Source organism: Lolium perenne, chromosome 4, assembly GCF_019359855.2.
Source record: "Lolium perenne isolate Kyuss_39 chromosome 4, Kyuss_2.0, whole genome shotgun sequence".
NCBI lineage: Eukaryota > Viridiplantae > Streptophyta > Magnoliopsida > Poales > Poaceae > Lolium > Lolium perenne.
This window is the reverse complement of record NC_067247.2, coordinates 125,617,802-125,640,904: the sequence shown is the minus strand read 5'-3', so window position 1 is coordinate 125,640,904 and position 23,103 is coordinate 125,617,802. Positions and strand designations below refer to the sequence as shown.

Below are 23,103 nucleotides of genomic sequence, written 5' to 3'. Positions count from 1 at the left end.
GGGGGCGGTTGCTTACGAACCGCGACTAAAGGCCCGTCCACGTGGGCGGCTAGCGTGCGCCTGGGCGAAGGACCTTTAGTCGCGGTTGGTGTCCCCAACCGGCACTAAAGGCTATTTCGTTAAATTTTTTAATTCATTTGAGTTTCTTATTTTTTTCACTCCCTTTTTTTTCTATTTTTTTTCAGAATTTCTATTATTTCAGTTATTTGCATAGCTTAGTCTCTATCTCTAACTACACTTATCTCTAGTCAAATTACTTACTCGTGGTCAAACTTCCCGCTCGGTCACCCATCCTCCCACTACTCCACCTCTAGCACGCTTAACTTCCGAGTTCCATTCCGTCCCGCATCCAAGTGCTACGCGCACATGTATGTGATACTAGTATCATATCAATCCTATTAACATGTTGGTCGATGTCACATTTTTTTATTGTTTGAATTAGAAATAATTTTTTTCATAAACAAAAATAATGATGTAATAATAATCTTGAATAAATAAATAAACATTAACTTTTTATTTTTTATTTTTTTTAATTTTTTAAATTTTTTTTTGCCAAAACCTAAAAATTTAAAAATCTAAAATTTGGGTAAAAGTAATAGTAATCTTTATGCTGGATGCAATTATTAATTTTATTTTTTTGAAAAATTTAAAAAATATAAAATCCATAATTTATAGCAAAAACTAAAATCTTCCTGCTTTCGTATTTTCATTTGGAATTTTGAGAATCTAAAAATTGGCTAACCGGGTAAACCCAGGTGAATTCGGATGTAACTTTTTCCCAGGATTTTTTTGATATATTATACGTTTTTTTTCCAACGTCGTATGCAAAAGTTATTGCGGTTTTACCATTTTTTAAACTTTTTTGCAAAAAAAGTGAAAATTCGAATTTCTTAATTTCTCTGAATAGTAGGTTGCATAACATACAAGAATCTGAAAACAATTTTTTTGTTGAATTTTCTATCATTTTCCTCCATAGCCCTTTAGTCCCGGTTGGTGTTACCAACCGCGACTAAAGGGGTACCCTTTCGTCTCGGATGGATCATTAGTCGCGGGTCGCCTCCCGAACCGCGACTAAAGCCCCCTTTAGTCGCGGTTCGAATATTTCCGGGACTAATGGGGGTGAACGGAAGCCTCTTTTTCTACTAGTGCAACATATGCAAAAGCCATTCAGTGCCAGTGTTTATCAGCAGCTTATCCTGCGTTAACGGCCACACCTCCGCCATCGCCTGCCATAGACTCTGGGCATGAGGGCACCGAGCAAATACATGAAAAGAATCCTCATCTTCCAACCCGCATATCGGGCATAATTTGGTGGTAGCGATCCCACGCTTTGCCTTATTCACTTGAGTAGAGATAGCATTCCTGGAGATCTTCCAGGCAAGGATCTTCATCTTGGCTGGAACCTCACATTTCCAAATGATATTCCAGCTTGGTCGGGCTTCATCTGGCCTCATACTGGTGGCACCCCGGTCTTGCCGCTGCATACTGGCATGTAGGGTCATGCGGTAGGCACTACGTACAGTAAAGAGGCCTTGCTTCTCCGGGTGCCAAGCAATAAAGTCATTTTCATTACGTCTCGATGGTCTGATCTTGATTATTTCGTCGACATCTTCCTGCATGAAGTACATATGTAGCCTTGGTATGTTCCATGAGCCATCAGGGAGTAGAAAATCCGACACCCATCTGTATCTGCATCGGCCTTGAGGTGAGCGCGACAGATGGCCCGATTCTCTTGGTATCCAAGGATCCCGTCATGCTCTAATGTTTGCACCTTTTCCCACACGCCATATAGCACCCTCTTTAAGAAACTCCAGGCCATATTCGATGGCGTGCCAAGTTGACGATCAATTTCCAGTAAAGACTATATCTAGTAGCGATCCATTTGGGTAATACTTAGCCTTTAGCAGTTGGGAGCAGAGGGTATTGATACTATCAACCTCCAGGCCTGGCGAGCGAGAAGAGCCTGGTTAAATAAACGCATATCACGAAAGCCCACACCCCCATAGTCCTTTGGTCTAAGCATTATATCCCATGCAACCCAATGTGTTTTCCGCTTGCCGTTCTCGGTGCCCCGCCATAATCTTCGGATCATTTTGGTTAGTTCATTACACAGGCCAAAGGGTAATTTAAACACACTCATAACATAAACCGGTATAGACTGGGCTACCGCCTTAATAAGTACTTCTTTGGTAGCTTGGGATTTGTGAGAATCATCTCATTCCACTAGGCATTTTGCCAATTTCGCTTGTAAGTTCTGAAATTTTCCACTAGACATCCGTCCCTCAGGAGTTGGTAGGCCAAGATATTTAGTTTCAAATGTTTCTTGTGAAACTTGTAACACTCCCTTAATCTCCTGACGTATTGGAATGGGGCAGGAATTACCAAACATAATGGAGCATTTCCCAGGATTTATGAGTTGTCTTGTACTCGAGGCATAGATGTCCAGAATATCTTTAATCCTAGCCGCTTGCTCCGCTTGTGCTTTAAAAAATAACAAGCTGTCATCTGCGAAGAGCAAGTGAGAAATCCCAGGGGCACGACGACATATCTTGATCGGAGCAATATTGTTCAAACTGACTTCCATTTGCAACAAGGTAGACAACCCATCAGCAACAAAGAGAAACAGGAAGGGAGAGAGAGGATCACCTTGTCGGAGGCCCTGAGTAGGCGAAAATGAATCCAGGAGGGAACCATTAAATTTAACTTGGTATTTCACCGATGTGACACATGACATTATCCAGTCCACCCATCGATGAGAGAAATCCAACCTTTGCATCATTTTCTTTAAAAAATCCCAATCCACCCTGTCATAGGCTTTAGATAGGTCCAATTTATAAGCACAGAAGTTTTTGTCCTGACTTGTGTTCTGTTCAATGAAGTGGAGACATTCGAAGGCCACCAAGGCATTATCAGTGATTAGTCTCCGATACAAATGCACTCTAATTAATAGAGACCACCTCACCAAGCATAGGCCTCATCCTATTCACCATACATTTTGCAATTAACTTGTAAATAACTGTGCATAGGCTAATAGGCCTGAAACCTTTCAGTGTCTCTGGCTGATCAGACTTTGGTATAAGTACAATAGCTGTATCATTAACCCCATTTGGCATATGTCCTGTGACAAAGAAAGCCTTTACTGCCTTGATTACCTCCTCCTTAATGGTGCCCCAATTACGCTGATAGAATCTAGCAGGAAAGCCATCCACACTGGTGCTTTTAGGGGTCCGATCTGAAACAGAGCATCACTAATCTCATCATCAGTAAAATCTTTGCATAACTCATCATTCATAGCCCCTGTAACTTTTTGTTGTGTTAAGGCCAGTAGGTGCTCAGCCTGAAGGGATGGGTCACGAGTAAATAGCTGCTGGAAGTACGAGGGCTCCATCCTCTCCATGTCCGAAGGAACATCCTTCCACACTCCCTCACTATCCTTGAGCTTTTTTATTTTGTTTTTTCGAGCCCACCAAACTGCCTTCTGGTGAAAAAACCTTGTATTCCTATCCCCTTCTTTGAGCCAATTGATGCGTGAACGCTGCAACCAAAGCATTTCTTCCTTATACAGTAGCTCTTGCATATGATCTGTCGCTTGACGCAGTTCTCGCTGATCTGCATTAGTTAAGCGGAGGCGCTCCAAATTCTTCCGTGCTTTATCAAGCTCACGAAGGACATTTCCAAACTTGCTTTTACTCCAACCTTGCAGCATTGACATAACTTGCTCTAGACTTGACGTGATATCCACCAAATTATTTTTCTAGCATGCCTCTCCCCATGTTGTAGCAATCTTCTCTCCTAGTTCCGACTCACGCTCCCACATAATCTCGTATTGCCTTCTGGGCGTTCACTGTGGCACCCGAGATTCTTGCTGTAGCTCCACCAGAATCGTGCAGTGATCCGACACCAGGGATGTGAGGTGTTGTACCATTGTCTCCGCATACTGGTCACACCATGCCGGACATGCCACTGCCCGATCTAGCCGTACACACACGTTAGCCCGTCCAGTCCTTTTATTATCATATGTATACGGCACACCTGCAAATCCAAGATCAGACAGGTTACAATCAAAAAGGACATCTCTAAAAGCCTCCATCTGGTTAACTGCTCTAGGAGTAACAGACATATGTTCTTCTTGTCAGAGGGCTTCATTAAAATCACCAACTAAAAGGCAAGGTAGATTATAGCGAGTTTTTAGATCACGGAGGGTATTCCACATGCGATGGCGGTTTTCAACACGCGGTTCACCATAAACACAAGTAATGCGCCATTGGGGTGCATTAGGGGACTCACAGACATACGCATCAATATATTTCTCATTAATATCTTGGATTTCAACATAAACTTGATCATGCCAAAAAAGGGCTAGACCCCCACTAAGACCATCACTACTAAAACCAGCAAAGCCCTTAAGACCTAACCTATGACGCAAACGATGCATTTTATTATTACTCTGCCTAGTCTCACAAAGGAAAAATAAACGAGGACTCCAAACTTGGGAAAGAAGAGCTAGTTCACGCACTATCGGGGTATTCCCGGCTCCCCGAAAGTTGAACGATAAGCAATTCATTGCTCCTGATGAGAACAAACATTATGTCTCGTCAGGTCTCCACTCGCTTCTTGTTCCTCTTGTAGACCACCTCCACTTGTTTCTTCTCAGCTTGCCCAAATTCAGTATCGTGTGTCTTCCCTTTCTTTGGCGTACCACCCTGCACCTTGCAGCCATAATCTAGGCCCAACGACAACTCCAGACGCTCCCCTTGAACCTCCTTGAACCTCCTGCTCATCAACTGTTTGTTTCTCCAACACTGTATATGTTGGATACATCTAGACATCACTCACTGAGCCAAACGAGACTTCGAGGCTAGACAAGCCATGTAGTGCCGGAATCATATCGGTGTGCCTCGGTCCTTGCTTCCAGCTGCTCTGACCAGAATTTTCATGGAGGCACTGCATCTGGTTCATCATGTCCTCAGTCATTGATATGTGGACGTCTCCACCATGTGGAGCAGCCAAGTTTTGACCCTCTTCTTCTGGGAATTGGATGATGGGCTGTGACGCATCTCGTCCTTGCTGGTCGCTGGATGGCCCCATCAGCAATGCATCTACCCTGTCAGCAAGGGCCATCTCCACTTCAGTAAGCCCTGGATCCACTCCTTCCCTACCATCTGCTTCCTCCTCGTGGGATAGTGCATCCCCTGGCTGCGGCTGGACAACATCATCCGCTAATGGCGGCATAACATTCTCTGAAGAGTCCGACCTAGGTTTGGCATGCTCCGGTGTGACGCTGTCACGGCGATGTTCGTGTGACTGTCCTTGATCAAACCGCTTATGCGATTCTGCACTCCCAAAGCTTGCAAAGCTGATTTCTCGCCGGACATGTCCTGCTGGTGGTGAGAAGAAGGTGCGGTACTCGAATTTTTTATATGGGCTGCACCTCAGTTCATGAGCATCATAGTCTAACGACGGCACGCCTAGCCTCCTCTTCTCACACTCATCCTTCTTGTGTCCCATAAAGCCGCAGTGGGAGAAGTAGTAGGGAACACGCTCATATTTCAGTTTGAACACTTTCACCTCCCCAGGCTTCCCCTTCACACCAGTGGCAATTTGCGTTTGGAGGCGGCGATCATAGGGTAGCCTGACTCGCACCCGAAGGAACTCCTTCTTCTCTTGTTCACTTGCAGGCACATCGACCTCGATGGTTTCTCCTAAGCCATTGCCATATCTCCTCCCCCACACATCATCTTGCTTCCCCATGGAACATCATATATTCGAACCCAGACTGGAACCGAATTCAGCACATACTCAGAAGGTTGAGCGGATTCATCAAGATCCTTGAGGATCAGAGCGTTTTGCTTGAAAATCTATGGTCCACCACGCATCACGAAATCATAATCACCCTTTGAGAAGAGTGTGACCATGTAGTAGTTTTTCCCCTTCTCAGAGTACCTGATGCCACTACGCAGGTGCCAAGCCTCGTCAGTTAAGCGGGTAAACATGGCTTTTGTGTTTGGTTTGAAATTAGCCATGTACCTTGCCAGTCGTGGGTTCGCTTGGTTCTGCCTTGATCTCCTCCTCTTCATCAAACTCCAGGTATACATCATCTTGCATGTCGACGATGCCTCCAATCTGTGCATCCTTCCCTCTGTGAAAGCCCATCTCCTTCGCTTCATCCCCGTCGCCCCAGTTGCCGTCTTCGTTCCTTGCCGGTTCGGCCCAAGGATCACAATGTGTTGTGACCGTGGAACTGCCGACGCACCACCAAGAGGCTTCGGGTGGGTAGATCTCTCAGTGAGGTCCCCTTGTTCACCCCCACCCCTCGGCGGCGCCATCATCCGCCCTACATGTCTCGTTGACACACACGATCGTTCAGCCTGGACAAGCCCACGATTGGAGATTTCGTGGTGGTTAGATTGCAGCGCGACGTGCTGCCCTCCCTGGCTCGATCCTGCTCCCGATGATGCCTTCATCTCTCCCGTATGCACCACCCTTGTCGTGGCCTCGTGGACAAATTGCAGAGCAGGAGTCCCAACAGATCGATTGGGTGTGGTAGAAACCTTGCGATCTGGATTTCCCTGGCGATTGGAATTTATGGGCCCTTCCACCACCTCTCCTTTCCTATTTCTGGGACAAACTCCTCGCACACCTTCCTTCATCACGCAGCGCGTGACGCGCCCAGCAGCGCCCTCCGGCGATCCGCTGGACTCTCGTATGGTGGCGGTGGTGGCGGCGGGGCGGATTCGCCCATGTCGCCATACCATGACCTAACAGAGTTGACTCGATAACCCATTACCCACATGGGATGTTAGGGGCACTGGATTACTCAAGTGTTGTGCAGTGCTTGTGAGGTGATGTGATGTGAGAGCTTAGGGATAGTAAATAAAGTCTGCTAGAGCCGCCCAACTACACGCATGTAACCGCGGTGCTGGTTTCTTGCGAGTTACGGTCACCCGCCCACCGCACATTTGTTCCTTTCGTCAGAACTACACGGACGCCCCTCGTTTTGCCATCACATCCTAGCCCATCTAATCTAGTGTTGGATACTTGTATCATGATGTGCCATGAATTTCTGCACCCCGTATCCCGTATCGCTAAAAATGGGCTAAACACGCATAGATTCCAGGACACATGGACAGTCCACAAAACGGGCTCATCTGAGCTCGAGACCAGGAAGGCCCTATCCAATGTTTAAGCGTTACTTAATGGTTGACACATGTTCTTTTTTTTTTCGAACCATGCAGGAGAACTGCATGTGTGATATTGAGATGGGGTAAGGCCTACAGTGGCCAAAATACAAGAGTTCAACAAAACAAAAGGACTGAAACACGACCTCTAGCCCATGACCTGGGACCTAATTGCCACCAAGTTAGGAGTAGACAAACAAAAGACAAACACACACACTTCTTAAAGCTTAGCTAGCAGGAAGCGACCACCACTTGCAAGGGCCCATCGTTTGGCTTCAGCTTTGATTTCACTAACGATCTCCTGAATGGGCCTGTACTTTTTTTCAAACACGCGACCATTCCTTTCCTTCCAGACCGACCAGACAGTCAATATGATCAATGTGTTAAGTTTCTTTTTGCTATCATTCTGGATGTTATTTATTGCTAGGTGCCACCATGAGCGAAGCTTTTGGTCTGTGCTGGGCGTAACTTGTACTTGTGTGTTGACACATGTTCCACAGAAAAAGGTATGCGAAGCGATCATCACGCGCCTCTGGAGCATATACACCGCTGGAGCATATACACACGTTGACATGTTTACCGTAAGTGATTCGTCCCTGACACATTGTTCAGTCATTCTCTGTGCGAATTTGGAATTAAACGACCCGACTTTAGGGCACGCCCAATGCACTGCCCTAGAGCTATTGCCTCACACCTTTAACTAGGTTCGAGTGGTCCAAAGTAGGTTCGGATGAGGAGGCAGCCTCCTCTTCAAGAAGTTAAGTCTAAAAAGCATGTTTTTTTGGAGAGAGAAAGAGATACATAGTGTCATATTTGTGGGGTCCCTTCTCTTTTTTTTCTGACTAATGTTGTAGCTTCTATTGGAGAGATAAAATTGATCATGTTGCTTCTGACAACTTTTTTACATGGAGCAGCTAGTTGTGTATGCCACCATTGCTCATGCCCTTAGTGAGCGTCTACTATATCTCGTTAAGATGAAATTATGTGTAAAGTGGTCAGTTTTTTTTAAAAGGAGCAACATCGTAAGATTTTAATTTTTTTTGCAACCTGTCAGAAGGTGTTCAGAAAGGAATAAACTTCGATTCGTTTCCTCATCCCGTTGCTGACAGTAGGCATAAGTTGCTGGAGGCTGGACGGTGCATGTGTCCCCACGAGACTGCACACGCGGCTCCGCGGCACTGATGTTCAAATAACACGTACGCGACCTTTATATTCAAATCCAAAATACGGACTACGCTGTCCATGATCCATCCAACCACATTTCTTCTCCCACTCGTTAAATAGCATTGACATTTGGATTCCTCGTTCATCATCCCCTCTTCCTTTCAGATCAACACACAAGTCCGAGGATCTATAGAGAATCTCAAAGTCCAAGAAAGCGAGGAACCGCCGGCCCTGCCATGGCAGCCGCCGACATGAAGCGCTCCATCGCCTACCAGACCAGCTTTGCACTCCGCCTCGCCTCTCACATATCCTCCCCCTCGAACGCCGACGGCAACGCCGCCCTGTCTCCGCTCTCCCTCCACGTCGTGCTCGGCTTCCTCGCCGCCGGTGCGGGTGGCGACACCCGCGACCAGCTCGCCACCATACTTGGAGCAGCGGGTGCAGGCGAGGCCGAGATCCTCCACGCGCTCTCCGAGCATGTGGTGCAGATCGTGCTCGCCGATGCGTCCGGAGCAGGCGGCCCGCGCGTCGCCTTTGCGAACGGCGTCTTCGTCGACGCTTCGCTGCCGCTCAAGCCGGTCTTCAAGGAGATAGCTTTGGGGAGGTACAAAGCGGAAACCCACTCCGTCGACTTCCAAACAAAGGTCATCCTTTCTTTTTCCTGCTTGTTATTAAACCAGTTGCTTATTTTTTTTGTAGATTTTTGGAACTATTTGTCTCACAGTGTGCAATCTAATTTATTGATTGATACATTTGAATTTTCAACTAAAAATCAAAATCGCGGAGAAGTTAGTATTGTTTCACTACATCAGTTTCGCGATGTGAGCTACTCAATCCTTTCCTTTTTATTATCACATGTTTTGACTTTTTTTCGAAATGGGGTGTACCCGGCCTCTGCATCGGTACTAGCTAACAAAACCTGACAAAATCTATACCTAATAATAAAAGAAAAAGAGTTTCTCCCTCGGTCGTCATCCGTTTTTTATTGCCCCTATACTCCTAATGAATTTACAGGTAGTGCCACCGGCAAGTTGTCTCCCGTGATCCCGTCCTGTACTTAATCGAATTAGGTTTTCTTCTCCGCGGCTCCACCCTGCCGTCTCCCAAACTGCAGCCACCGCCCGCGATTCCCCGCATTTGCTCGGTCCGGCGCGCTGTCCGCCCGCACGCCGCCACCCTCCGGACTATCCCTCGCTGGTTTTCGCTCGGGAGAGACTGCGAGCAGGATTTTGAGGAGGCGGAGCAAATAGAGTAAATGTGATGTGGATTTCCTGTCTGTTCGACGTGGTGTCTGTAGAGCTGTATCACGCGAAGGACGGAGCGGTTCGTGTGAGAGGGAGGGATCGAAGGACTACCTGCTCGTGTGATGGAGGATGGGGTGTTGGTGGCGACCGGGTGGCTCGTGTGAACATGGAGGACGGCAAATCTGTAAAACAGGGAGACGGTAGAATCATTGGGGCGGCCCTGGCGAATTAGATCAAGCCGCAAGATTATGAAGAAGCAAACCAGCAGGGAACGGACAGAGGAAGCGACGCCTGCGGGATGGAGCGGTGTAGGCTTCTCCATTGACGAGAGGACCTGTGTAGGGGAATTGGGGATTTCTGCCTGCCGAATTCATTAGAAAATACAAGTGGGCTCCACATTAAACACATCCCGCTGAGGGTAAAACGCATCCAGTTGATAATGCACATATTATATGCCACTGGCGTGGATGTTTTCGCCTAAACATTACCATTACAGTATGTCCATTACTGTAAATTTGTGTTTACATCCGCATAGCGCGCTGCCGACAGCTATAGAAGCGCTAAACCGCCGCGCTAAATTACAACGCCGAATTAATCCATTTGCAGACGCGCCAAAAAACCACGCGGAAAACAGCATTTTCACACATTTTCATACGTAAATAGATTAAATAAAACTTAAAAATAAACTGGAAATATTGCAAAGTTTAACGCTACAACCAAATTTATTTTTAAACTAGCCTAAACTACTCGGAATCCTAGTCGAAGTCGGAGGAGGAGCCCGGTGTTGTTGACGACACCGGAATCGATGTCCACTCGAAGGAGGAGGAGGAGTCGACGATGATCGTTGACGGGCCGGCGCCATTTTTCTTCTCATCCGCCTTCCTCGCGGCCTTCTCCTCCCTCTCCTTCCTTGCCGCCGCCTTCATCCTCCTTTCCTCCCGGTCGAGGATGATCGTTGATGGGCCGGCGCCATTTTTCTTCTCATCCGCCTTCCTCGCGGCCTTCTCCTCCCTCTCCTTCCTTGCCGCCGCCTTCATCCTCCTTTCCTCCCGGTCCGCCTTCTTCGCCGCCTTAAGCATCGCCTTCTCCTCTTCCTTCTTATCGTAGAAGGCCTCCATCATGGCGACGTCCTCCGGGAACTGGCGCGCCCACTCGAGGCGCATGCGCTCGTCGCGCTCTGCGATGAGGAGTTGCTGCTCAAGCTCGCGTTGGCGCTGCTTCGCCTCGCGCGTGACGGGCGGCGGCGGCGGCGCGAGGGCTTCCGCCTGCTGCGGCGTCCAGACGTCGTCGAAGTTCATCGAGCGACGGGAGCGGCCGAGGCACCAGGAGACCGCGTCATACGAGCGCCGCCTCGTGCGCCGTCTCGAACGTCCCGAGCCCGATGCGCACGTCGCTGCTGCGGATCTCGGCGTAGAAAGTGTCGTTCGGCCGCGCGCGGTAGCCGGAGCTCGAGGGGCGGCATCTCGTCGGCGTAGAGGCGGAGCGGCGGCGCGAGCGACATGGAGCGCAGCGGGAACGACGCGGAGCGAGGTGGACGGCGGTGAAGCGACACGCGGGTGAAACTTTCTGGCGGTTGGATGACACAAAAGCGCGCACGGGGCAAAAAAATTTAGCTCGCGCGGCTCTTTCGTGTGTCCGCTGGAGGTTCGCGCGCCCGCTCCCGCGCTGCATTTCGGCAGTTAATTTAGCGCGTACTGTTTTGCCGAGATGGTCTTAGACCCGATCGAACTGACCATGTGCAATATATACGCTGAGGGAATAATGCAGCTAATTTTTTTGCACGCAGAATACCGAGTTGGTATTGGCTGTTTATCGGATACGTTGTACTAAACTGGTAATCAAATGAATGCGAGAACATTGCATGCTAACTAGCTCATCCAAAACAGGCAAATAGGTTCTTTATGTGCACTAAACGTACACGATGAGCACGACATGTAGAGACTGGAGATACTGAGAGAGGAGGCCGACGATTTTTGGTTGTGTGGGATTGAAAAGAAGAAATGATGATAAGAGTGAAGAGAGAGAAATAGACCTTGTGTTCCGTAGACCCTCAAATCTTACAATAGTGTAAACTCCTGGAAGCGTATTGTGGTATGGCTTAATCTCAATCATCCTACCTCTAATCTTGAACATGTATTTATTAATCTCATTCGTCCTTGTGTTCCACTCACAAAAACGTTTTATTCTTGGGGGTCTATGGAACCACAAGCCATTAAATAAAAAATACAGTATACTTATAATATAGTTTAAAATAGTTGATTCAAAAATGATAAAAGTATAGATAGTAGATTAAACAAAGAAATTAAGACTAAGACTATGGTTAGACAAGTCAATTAATATTGAGCCAAAATTTGAGTACCAAACGAGATTTTTCAAAAACACGCTGAATTTCTAAATCTTCATCCAATGTTTGGTGAATCATCAATGGAGTTTAGTTTTTTCCGGTGCAACGCATGGGCACTTTTGCTAGTATCTTATAAAAAGGAACACATGTCATATTAGTCCGTCATTACTTGGCATGCGCATTTTTTTAAAACCACCGAAAGGCTTTATGAAAATATTGGTATTCTCTGACTTGATGCCTTGTGCTTCTCTATTTGGAAAGACAAGGTTTCATGTTTATCTTTAGCCATGTCGCTGCATAATCTATTTCCATCTCTTTGGTCATTTTAGACACAAATAACTAGACTTGGTACTGGGCTGATGATAACAGTAGTGCCCACTACTTGATGCAACTACAAATAATTATGCGCCGTACCTGTAAGTTTACTAAATACATAGTCCTTTCTTTTTTTATTACACAGTATGCATCAATTATTGGCCGAGCAAGATCCCTTCACAAAATACAAGTGATCATGATGAAGCATTGCCCCAGTTAGATCTATTTAATTTTGAATGTGAAGTAATTTTTTTAACTTATTCATAAATAACTACTAATCCTTTACCTATGTATGTTCAAACCATCAAATATAAAATTGTAATACTATTTACATTATAAATAAGACCATCTAGGTGGGCGGCTACGGTGGTCATCTTCGGGTGCCCTAGCTGGTTTGAGGGGATCTTAGAGGATGGGTAGCCATTGTGGTGGAGGTGGCCCGCTGCTTGGACGGCGGTTTGCGCGCCCAGTGATACAACCGACGGAACGGGAAACACTTACTCTCCAGGAGCGCGGGAAACACTCACACTACATCGGCCAAATCATCACGTAGAGATGCACTAGGTGGTTGGGTGTGTTGTCGTCGCTTCGAGGACCATCTCAACCATGGTTTGGCATCTTGTAGGTTTGCTGTCTAGGCTGCCACACCTTGGCCCCTTGTGGCCCATCACAAGTATGGTCCATACTTCGCAAGATCTTAGGCAATGTTATATGCGTCGCAAGGATGGTGTCAACTAGGGCACTATGAGGAGATGAAAACACACTTAATCATTTTATGTTTTGTTCCTAGCAATTTTTTTCTGCCACTATTGAATTTAACAACGTATCTTTCCTTGCAACGCATGGTCAATTTTCCTATCTTATAAAAAGGAACTCATGTCATATTAGTGCGTCATTACTTGGCATGCGATGTTTTTTTGAAACCACCGAAAGGCTTTTTCCCTCTCTTTGGTCGTTTTGGACACAAATAACTAGACTAGGTATTGGGCTGATGATAACATTAGTCAGCGGTATACTAATGTAATTTGTATTGGTTCAGGCTGCTATGGTTGCTGGTCAAGTGAACTCGTGGGTAGGTAAAGTAACTTCAGGTCTCATTAAAGAGATTCTGCCTGCCGGCTCTGTCGACAGTGACACTAAACTGGTTCTTGCTAATGCCCTGTATTTCAAAGGAGGTTGGACTGAGAGGTTTGATGCGTCTGAGACGAAAGATGAAAAGTTCTACCTTCTTGAAAAGAGCTCCGTAAAAGCACCATTCATGTCTAGTGCAAAAAGGCAGTACATCTCATCTTGCGACAACTTCAAGGTGCTTAAGCTTCCTTACCAGCAAGGTGGGGACAAGAGGCAGTTCTCCATGTATATACTTCTTCCAGAAGCACGAGATGGTATCTGGAGCTTGGTAACAAATTTAACCTCCGAGCCAGAGTTCCTAGAGAATCATATCCCAAAGGGAAAGGTTCCAGTCGGGCACTTCAAACTCCCAAAGTTCAAGATATCATTTGAATTTGAAGCATCGAAATTGCTCAAAGGTTGGGGGCTACAGCTTCCATTTAGCGCGGGAGCAGATCTTTCTGAAATGGCGGATTCACCGTTGTGTGTCTCTTCCATTTTCCACAAGTCTTTTGTTGAAGTGAATGAAGAAGGAACCGAGGCTGCAGCGGCAAGTGCTGCAGTGGTCATGTGCAAGTCCCTGCCTGTAGAGGACTTGCTCTTGCCGGTGGATTTTGTCGCGGATCACCCTTTCATCTTTATGATCCGAGAAGACGTGAGTGGTGTGGTGTTGTTCACCGGTCATGTGCTCAATCCTGTAATTGCAGCATAGTATGCGTGTTGTGAATCAGTCCTTGGTGGTTGGTTCATGTGTGACGACATCTATCTATCACATATAGGTTAAGGGTTTCAACATGCGTTCATGCTGCCAGTGTATGACAATAAAATGCGAGGAGTAATAAGCATGTGCTCAAATATTATAAGTACCGGGATATGGACTATAGCGGCAGCCTACAAAAAAGTTTGGTTTATAGTTTCTGGTTTTTGAAAAGTTTGGTTGGCTACCTATTCGTGTTACATAATCTTTTTTTTATCATTCTAGAAACTCCAACTAGTAAGTATCATAATGGTGCCTTTTGTAAGCATTGATGTTCTTTGCATTGATGTAGCCTGCTAAAGCTGCTGGTCAAGTTAACTCATGGGTAGAAAAAGTCACAACAGGTCTCATCAAAGATATCCTCCCTCAAGGTTCTATTGACAATGCAACTATATCGGTCCTTGGTAAGGGCATCTCCAACCGGGCGACCAAAACGGAGGCGCTGGGTCGTCCGTTTTGGGCCGTTTGGGTGGCCGAGCGGACGCGCAGACGGAGCCCCGCGTCCGCGCGTCCGTTTGGGTCGCGCCCTGCGCCCAACGCGGCAGGTTTGGGCCGCGGCCCCGGACATTACTTTTTCTTGTAAATCCACTAAAAAATACAAAATAAATTGTAGAAAATATATAAAATAGTTCAAATGCTCAAAATTTATTACACATTACATTGTCCACGTAATCAAGGATAAAGTATTATTCAAAAAAAATGAAAAAACAATACAAATGATCTAGGCTTCCGGATTTCCTTCATCATTGTTGTTTGCAGCATTGTTGCCTACATGCTGCCAGACGTGCTCGATCAAATCTGCCTGCAGCTGGTTGTGTACAGCTAGATCTCGAATTTCAAGGTGTGCATGAAGAATTTCCTGGAATGATGCCGGGCCACCTTGAGGAGTAACCAACTCTCCCTGGCCCTCCCAGTCATTATCATAGAGTGAATCATCCCGCTCTATCTCAACAATCATGTTATGCATGATTACACATGCGGTCATCACCTCCCACAGAGTTTGCACATCCCAGGCTCTGGCAGGGTGTCTGACGATAGCCCAACGAGCTTGGAGGATGCCAAACGCCCGCTCGACATCTTTCCGGGCTGCCTCCTGCTCTTTGGCAAACCTTGCCTCCTGCTCTGAGTTGGGTTTTCGGATTGTCTTCACGAGTGTAGCCCAAGGTGGATAGATACCATCAGCAAGGTAGTACCCCTTGGTGTAGTGGTGGCCATTGATCTCAAAATCCACATCAGGGGACTGACCGTACGCTAGCCTATCAAACACCGGAGAGCGCTGCAGCACATTGATGTCATTGTGCGAGCCAGCCATTCCGAAGAATGAGTGTCAAACATGTATCCTGTGAAGCAACAGCTTCAAGAATGACTGTGCACCCCTCAGAATGGCCACTGTATGCCCCCTGCCAACCAAAGGGGCAGTTCTTCCACTCTTAGTGCATGCAGTCTATGCTACCAAGCATCTCAGGAAACCCCCTGAAAGCGTTGATTGACAACAGACGAGCTGTGTCCTCTGCATTACGTTGCCGGAGGTACTGTTCTCCGAACGAACCGATCACAGCTCTGCAAAACCTGTACATCGATTCCAAGCCGGTAGACTCACTCATGCACGTGTACTCATCTACGAAATCACCGGCAACGCCATATGCAAGCATCCTAATCGCTGCCGTGCATTTCTGGTACGAAGAGAGGCCTACCTTGCCAAGTGCATCCACTTTCGCGTGGAAGTAGTCGTCGTAGAGCTTGATGCCATCCATTATCCGGCGGAACAACGGTCTGGACATCCGAAAACGACGGCGAAACAAGGCCGGCGTGTACAATGCCTTGGGTTGGAAGTAATAGGTGAAGAGCTGGTCCTGGCCGCGTTCTCTTTTGCGGTCCAAGGCGGCGGCGCGCCCCGGCAAGGACCCCCGGTGCACGGGGATCTGCGAGACAATGTGATCGTGGATGATCAGCGCAGCATCCGTGAAAAATTCATCGTCCGACTCCTCGTCGGACGACGTGTCGATGAAGTTCTTGAAGAAGTAGTCGTCGTCGCTGTCCACCATGATCTACAGATGAAAAGGGACAAATTTTAGTATGCCCATTTCATCGAACACGTCGCACGCGGAGGCCATCCTATGCGTCCGTAGGGACCTGCAGGCCATGGCCGTCTCGGCCGACTTGCGGTCTGCAAACACGGTGCACGAGAGCTCACCTCCGGCGGCAACGGCGCAACAGCGAACGGCGGGAGGTCTCGCGACGGTGGGAGGACAGCGGCGACGGCGACGGCGTCCTCCGACTCTACTACGACGCGGCGAAAGTAGCGCGGGGCCGCGACCTATGCTTCCGCCCCGCTTGCCGGCGTGTTGACGACGGTGGCCGGCGTCGACGTCTCTCCCAAATCGCCGGTCCTTGGCTGGCGGCGGAGCGGCGGGAGATGTGTGCGAGGGGTTTGTGTTTTGGGAGACAGACAGGCGGGCCAGGGGCGGACAAGGGGAGGACGCGAGCGACCAGCATCCGGCGTCCGCGGCCACGCAAACTCGTCCCAGATTTGGGCCGGGTTTGGGTCATCCCGGACACCGCGACCATCCGTTTTAGGGATGGGTCCGCGCGCTGGGCCGCGTTTTTGTCCGGTTTGACCCATCCGGACGCGCGGGCGCGGTTTGGGTCGCCCCGTTGGAGATGCCCTAATGACCTTTATTTCAAAGGAGCTTGGCATGAGAAGTTTGACACGTTTAACACAAAGGATGACATATTCCACTTTCTTGATGGGAGCTCAGTTCAAAAACCATTCATGTCCACCTCAAAGAAACAATAGATTTAGCCTACTGAAAAACTTGAAGGTACTAAAGCTTCCTTACCATCAAGGTGGGGACAAGAGGAAATTTTCCATGTTGATTCTTCTTCCAGAAGCACATGATGGTCTCTGGAGCTTCTTCAAGAGGTTAAGCACTGAGCCAGAGTTCATAGAGAACCATATCCCATCATATAAAGTTGAAGTTGGGAAGTTCAAGCTCCCTAAGTTCAGGATATCATTTTGATTTGAAGCATCCAATTCTCTCTTGGGTCTTCATCTGCCATTCAGCCCAGGAGCAGATCTTTCAGAGATGGTGGATTCTCAAGTGGCACAAAACCTTTACATCTCATATGTTCACCACAAGTAATTTGTTTAAGTAAATGAACAAGGAACCGAGGCTGCCGCGGAAATTGCTACACCAATTACCCTGCAGTCACAATCCATGATAGTAGATTTCATCGCGGATCACCCTTTCCTATCCCTTATCCGCCAAGAAACTGATAGTGTGGCTCTGTTTGTTGGTCATGTGGTCATCCCCCATTTCCTGGGCTGCAACATCTTCTTTCACATAGTATAAGTGAACTATGCAATAAGTGAAGGGTTTCAATATTCCATCATATTTCCCATGCAATAAATCCAATAAATATTCTTGTTTTGGCATAAGAAGCTTGTGAAAGTAAAATAATCCTGAATTGATATCCAACCTATTGATTTGAACTTTTTATGCGATTATTATTATCGAAGAGGATAGAAAGCTCCACGATGTATGGTTATTTTCCACTTTGTTTCTGGTCATGGATATTGTTTGTGTTTATTGTGGGTAAGAAAAACCCTAGCTAGCAATCCTTCCGCACAATCTAAACAAATAAACCGAGGGCGGTGTATGATCGAAGATGGTAGCTCAGTGGCTGAGCCTTGTCCGAGTGAAATCATAGGACATCTTTTAGCCATATTCGGAGAGTCGAAATGCATAGACACTTGAAAGTAAAATGGGCTCAAATAAAATATGTGCAACAAGAAACTAGTGTAATTATTTTTGGTTGGATTGTAGTTTTTGTTTAAAGACATGGATATGGTTAGCCTTTGTGGCACCACACCCCTCTGATACGTCTCAAACATATCTATAATTTTTGATGCTACATGCTTGTTTTACACCAATTCAAATATGTTTTGCTCATACTTTGTTGCACTTTTATCCATTTTCCGGTACTAACCTATTAACAAGGTACCACATTGCCAGTTCCTGTTTTCTGCAGTTTTGTATTTCAGAAAAGTTGTACAGGAAATATTCTCGGAATTAGACGAAACAAAAGGCGAAGTCAATATTTTACCGTAATGAAGACGAAGTCCGAAGGGGAGACGAGGAGGAGCCATAGGGGGGCCAAACCACCCCTTGGCGCGGCCAGGCCTGGGCCCGCGCCAAGGCATGGTGTGGCCCACCCAGGTGGCCACTGACCTCTCCCTTCCGCCTATTTATTCACGATCTCGAGAAAAACATAAACACAATAGCCTCCGTCCATGAAAATTTCCGTCGCCGCCGCCATCGTCCAGACAAGTTTTGGAGGACAGAAGTCTCTGTTCCGGCACCCTGCCGGGATGGGGAATTGCGCTCGGAGCTATGTCCATCGATTCCACCACCATCTTCATCGCCGTTGCTGACTCCCATGATGAGGAGTGAGTAGTTCTCCCCCGAGGCTGAGGGTTTTACCGGTAGCTATATGGTCTATCTATCTCTCCATGTATGATCTTTATATGATCATGAGCGTTGTAATCTAGTTGAATAAGTAGATGTTATTCTTTAACTATTGTGCTACTCAAATGGTTTTATTATGTGATCTCCGGGGACATCTTGTTCAATGGTGTGAAGGTGACATTGTGCACACCGTGTTTATTTCTTAAGCTTAATTTACAGAAGTACTTATGAATTGTGGTGTCTAGTTAGTACCATCTTTGTATGCTCAAAGTGACAGCATGGGGTGTCCATAGATTGGGAATGCGAACTTTAAGGAATGCTTATGCATCCCTAGACAGTGCATTTGTGTTTATTATGAAACCGGAGAGTGGTTCAGAGTAGCGTAGTGAAGTGGTAATATCTATGTATTCAATTATGGCATCATTGTTGAGAGTGTCCACTAGTGAAAGTATGATCGCTAGGCCTTATTTCTAAGCATCGAAACACTGTTTATAACCAGTTCTGCTACATGTTTGCTTGCTGCCATTTTATTTTAGATTGCAATTACTACTTTCAATCATCTATATTACTTGTATTTCACAATCTCTTCGCCGAAATAGTGCACCTATACACCTGGCAAGTGTATTGGGTGTGTTTGGGACACAAGAGACTTATCGTAATTATAGGGTTGCTTGAGAGGGATATCTTTGACCTCTACCTCCCTGAGTTCGATAAACCTTGGGTGATCCACTTAAGGGAAACGTGCTGCTGTTCTACAAACCTCTGCACTTGGAGGCCCAACACTATCTACAAGAATAGAAGCGTGCGTAGACATCAAGCTCTACACTAGACATTAAGTTTTCTAGTTACTGGTGAGTGCTCTAAGTTATTTCCTTTAGATTCTACAATTATATATTTTTGTTTCTTTTTTTTATTTTGACTAGTTAGGCTTAATGGAAAACAAAAAAATAAAGAGCTTTTTAGTATTTATCTTGAGTTAGGACATGAGGTGCTTGAACAGAAAATTAAAAAACATATGGAACTTTATTTGCATGCTAGTAGCATTGTTATTAGTATGAATTCTTTGGACACCACAATTGCTAGTACTATGGAAAAGTCTAAGCTTGGGGATGCTAGTTTTTATGATCTTTTTAGTCCCCCGGCTTTAGATGGTAAAATTTGCTCTGATGATATTCTATCTCCCATATGTGATAACTCTGATGATGCTTGTGATATTTTAAATCAACCTACTGAAAGTATTCCTTTTAAAATACCTATGAAAATTGTTGAAAATATTATGGATGAACGTTATGCAGGGGATGGAACAATCCATCCAAGTGATCACTTGTTGAAACTTAAAGAACTTTGTGAATTGTTTAAGGTTGCAGGTTTATCAAGAGAAAATGCCATGAAGAAATTATTTTCGTTGTCACTTAAGGTCAAAGCAAGGGAGTGGTATCAGCTACTAGATGATCCTCATCATTCGGAGTGGAAGGAGCTTGAATCTCTCTTTTACTTTAAACTTTATCCTCCTCATGAAATGCATATAGATAGGAACTATATTTATAATTTTTATCCTCATGATGGAGAAATTATTGCCCAAATGTGGGGAAGATTGAAGTCACTAATGCTCAAATGTCCCATTCATGAGCTCCCCATTAACATTGTTATTAATAATTTTTATGCAAGGCTTTCAGGGCAATACAACGACTATCTAGATGCTTGTTTAGAGGGTCTTTCACAAGTAAGAAGGTTGAAGCTAAGTGAGATCTTCTTGAAGTAATTCAAAGCAATACCTAAGATTGGGATAACAACAAAGGTAAAGAATCAGGTATAAACTATGAGTATGATTGCATTAAGTCTTTCGCTGAAACTGCTGATTTTCAAGAGCTTAGTTTTAAATATGGTCTTGATCCTAAAATTATTGTTGATTGATGTAGAGCTTTTTTCCTTTCATATTAATGCTCCTAAAGGAAATTGGGACATGTGTCATGAACCTTATAAAGACACTTGCATGAAAAATGAAACTTTTATTAATGATTGCAATACACATGCTCAAACTTCTGAAAGTAATTTTTGTGGAGTACTTAGACCTTGTGAAAAGAATCAAATCGAAGAAAAATATTGTATCTATCACATGAATTAAAAACTAGAATGTGGGAAATATCTTTAAATGATCTTGGTAAAAAAGTTTGTGCCCATTACCGTTTTGTTTGTGAACTTTTCTATAAAGTAGGTCATTTCAATTTTCAATTCTCAGGCCATGATAATAGCCTTTCGAATCCAATGAGTACTGCAAGTTTGTATTGTGATGACATGATCACTCCTAATCGGCATGATGAACTTACATTATTTTTGGGTTATGAAGAGTTATCAAGGAAAACTTCTTTGGTAGATATGAGTGTTTTCGATATAAATATCGTCCTACATGGATGTCATCTTTATTATGTTGATAATTGCCATGCAAATACTTACATACAAAATAAAGATGAAACATTACCAAAATATGATAGGACTAATATGTGTTTTGTTCTTATTAATGAAAAGGATAAATACTCCAAAGTTTCTTCTATTGTTTCTAACAATAAACCACGGTATGTGGAGAAGCTCCCTTTCAAGCCTCTCTCTCCTAAAGAGAAGAAGAAGAAGAAGAAGAGGAGGAGTAAAAGGAGAGAGGAAACGGTATCTTCCCCTAGACATGTTGCTCCTATTTTAGTTTTTATTGATGAGTCTGAACTCGATGATGAGCCTATGCCTGTTACCTATAGTAGTGATCATGATTGGGAAAAACACACTACTTTTGATATTCAAAATCTCTTTGGTACAAATTCTGAAAACGATGATGTTAATAATTATTGTACTATTAGTACTATCAATGTTTCTTCCAATGATGATATGTTTATAAATGAACACACTTTGGAAGATACCTATTCTATTGCTTATGATTATACTATACCTCTAATATATGATGATAATAATGATCAATATGATATTTTCAGTCCCCTACTATTGAGAAGAAAGTTAATTATGATTACAATATGCCTCCTATATTTGATGATTATGGTAATGAGAATAATAATGATAGTTATTTTATTGAATTTGGTCCCACTATAATTAATAAGAATGACTATGCTTATGTGGGGAGTAATAATTATTTTATGCATGTGCCTCATGATAAGAATGTTTAATGTGATAGTTATATTGTTGAGTTTATTCATGATTCTAGTGAAAGTTATTATGAGATAGGAAAATATGGTTGTAGAAGTTTTCATGGTACTAAAACAACTCTCTATATGCTGAAAGTTTTGAAGTTACTCTTGTTTACCTTCCTATGCTTGTCACTTTGTTCTTTTTGAATTTATGTGTGTACAATATTCCTATGCATAGAAAGTGGGTTAGACTTAATTTTTATTTATATTTTCTTCTTGATGCTCTGTTTTGCTTCAACTCATATTTCTTATGTGAGCATCTTCTCAAACTACTACGCCTAGCTGAAAGGCGTTAAAGAAAATCAGTCTTAGGAGATAACCCATGTTTTATTTCTGTAATTTTTCTTTTGTTGAGTCTTGAAAGTTGTTACCTCTGTAATAACCGTTCCTTATCATTTTTATTTCATTTTTGTGCTAAAAATAGCTTCCAATAAGAAGAAAGTAAGATTTGGGAAAGTTGCTTTCCTGAAACAGATTATGTGTTGTCACAAAAAACATTCGTATTCCTAGAAAGAACTTAATTTTATTCTGCCAAGTTTTGAGCATATATACCGGGTTATTATCTAACTTTAGTTAGTTGAACACTTTTCGATCTGATCAACAGTATATTTTATTAAAAAATAGACTTTACCTGCTGTTCTGTTTTGACAGATTTCTGCCACTATTTGCATTTGCCTCTTAATATCTTTCTTTTTGAATTCTTTTGATGAAAGAGATTTTTAATAAGTTACTAAAGTAGTTAATGTTTTAATAGATGTTTGATATATGTTATAACTGAACCTAAGTGGATTTGTTATATTGATTGTATTAATGCTGCTAATAAGAATTGTGTGAAATTTTGTATGAAGAAAGTTTTCAAGTGTAGGGAGAGAAGAATGATGTAATGAGATAAAATATGGACAAAATCTCAAGCTTGGGGATGCTCCTGTCACCCCAGAAATATCCAAGAGGTACAAACATCAAAGCTTGGGATGCCCAATTCCCTCTTCATCAACAAAGCATCAGGTCATCTTTCTAGACGCTATATTTTTATTGCTTCATATGTTATGCGTTGTTCTTGAAGCGTCTTTATTTTTTAGTTTAGTTTAGTTTTTTCTGTAGCATATGGTTGGATTCCAGCATATTTGTTTTGGATAAACAGACACTCCGTTTTAATTGCATAGAACGCTCTAGCTTTCGCTGTTATTATTCTGCGAGTGTTCTAGTTTTCTATTACTGCGTTTAGCTCTTGTTCTTTCACTCGAATTTTGTTCAGAGCTCGTTAGTATTCTTTATTTATGTATGATTAGCTCTCTGGTCTATATTTATTTTCATCTCTGATAGCTATTTAAAAT

At 44.4% G+C, this 23,103-nt stretch overlaps 1 protein-coding gene and 1 pseudogene across 1 annotated transcript; both read left to right on the top strand.

The window, feature by feature from the left end:
• The first annotated feature begins 8,453 nt into the window (after positions 1-8,453).
• Positions 8,454-14,261, top strand: LOC127348607 (serpin-ZX-like). Its single transcript, XM_051374572.2, has 2 exons — positions 8,454-8,986; positions 13,285-14,261. Exons 1-2 carry the CDS (start codon positions 8,579-8,581, stop codon positions 14,065-14,067), a joined length of 1,191 nt encoding a protein of 396 aa, XP_051230532.1. The 5' UTR covers positions 8,454-8,578; the 3' UTR covers positions 14,068-14,261.
• On the top strand, positions 14,229-17,465 carry LOC127347158 (serpin-ZXA-like; annotated as a pseudogene).
• The last annotated feature ends 5,638 nt before the right edge of the window (positions 17,466-23,103 follow it).

Coding starts and splice junctions, on each gene's coding strand:
- LOC127348607 (XM_051374572.2), top strand. CDS start 8,579: ATGGCAGCCGCCGACATGAAGCGCTCCATCGCCTACCAGACCAGCTTT. Junction 8,987..13,284: donor CCGTCGACTTCCAAACAAAG/GTCATCCTTTCT, acceptor GTATTGGTTCAG/GCTGCTATGGTTGCTGGTCA.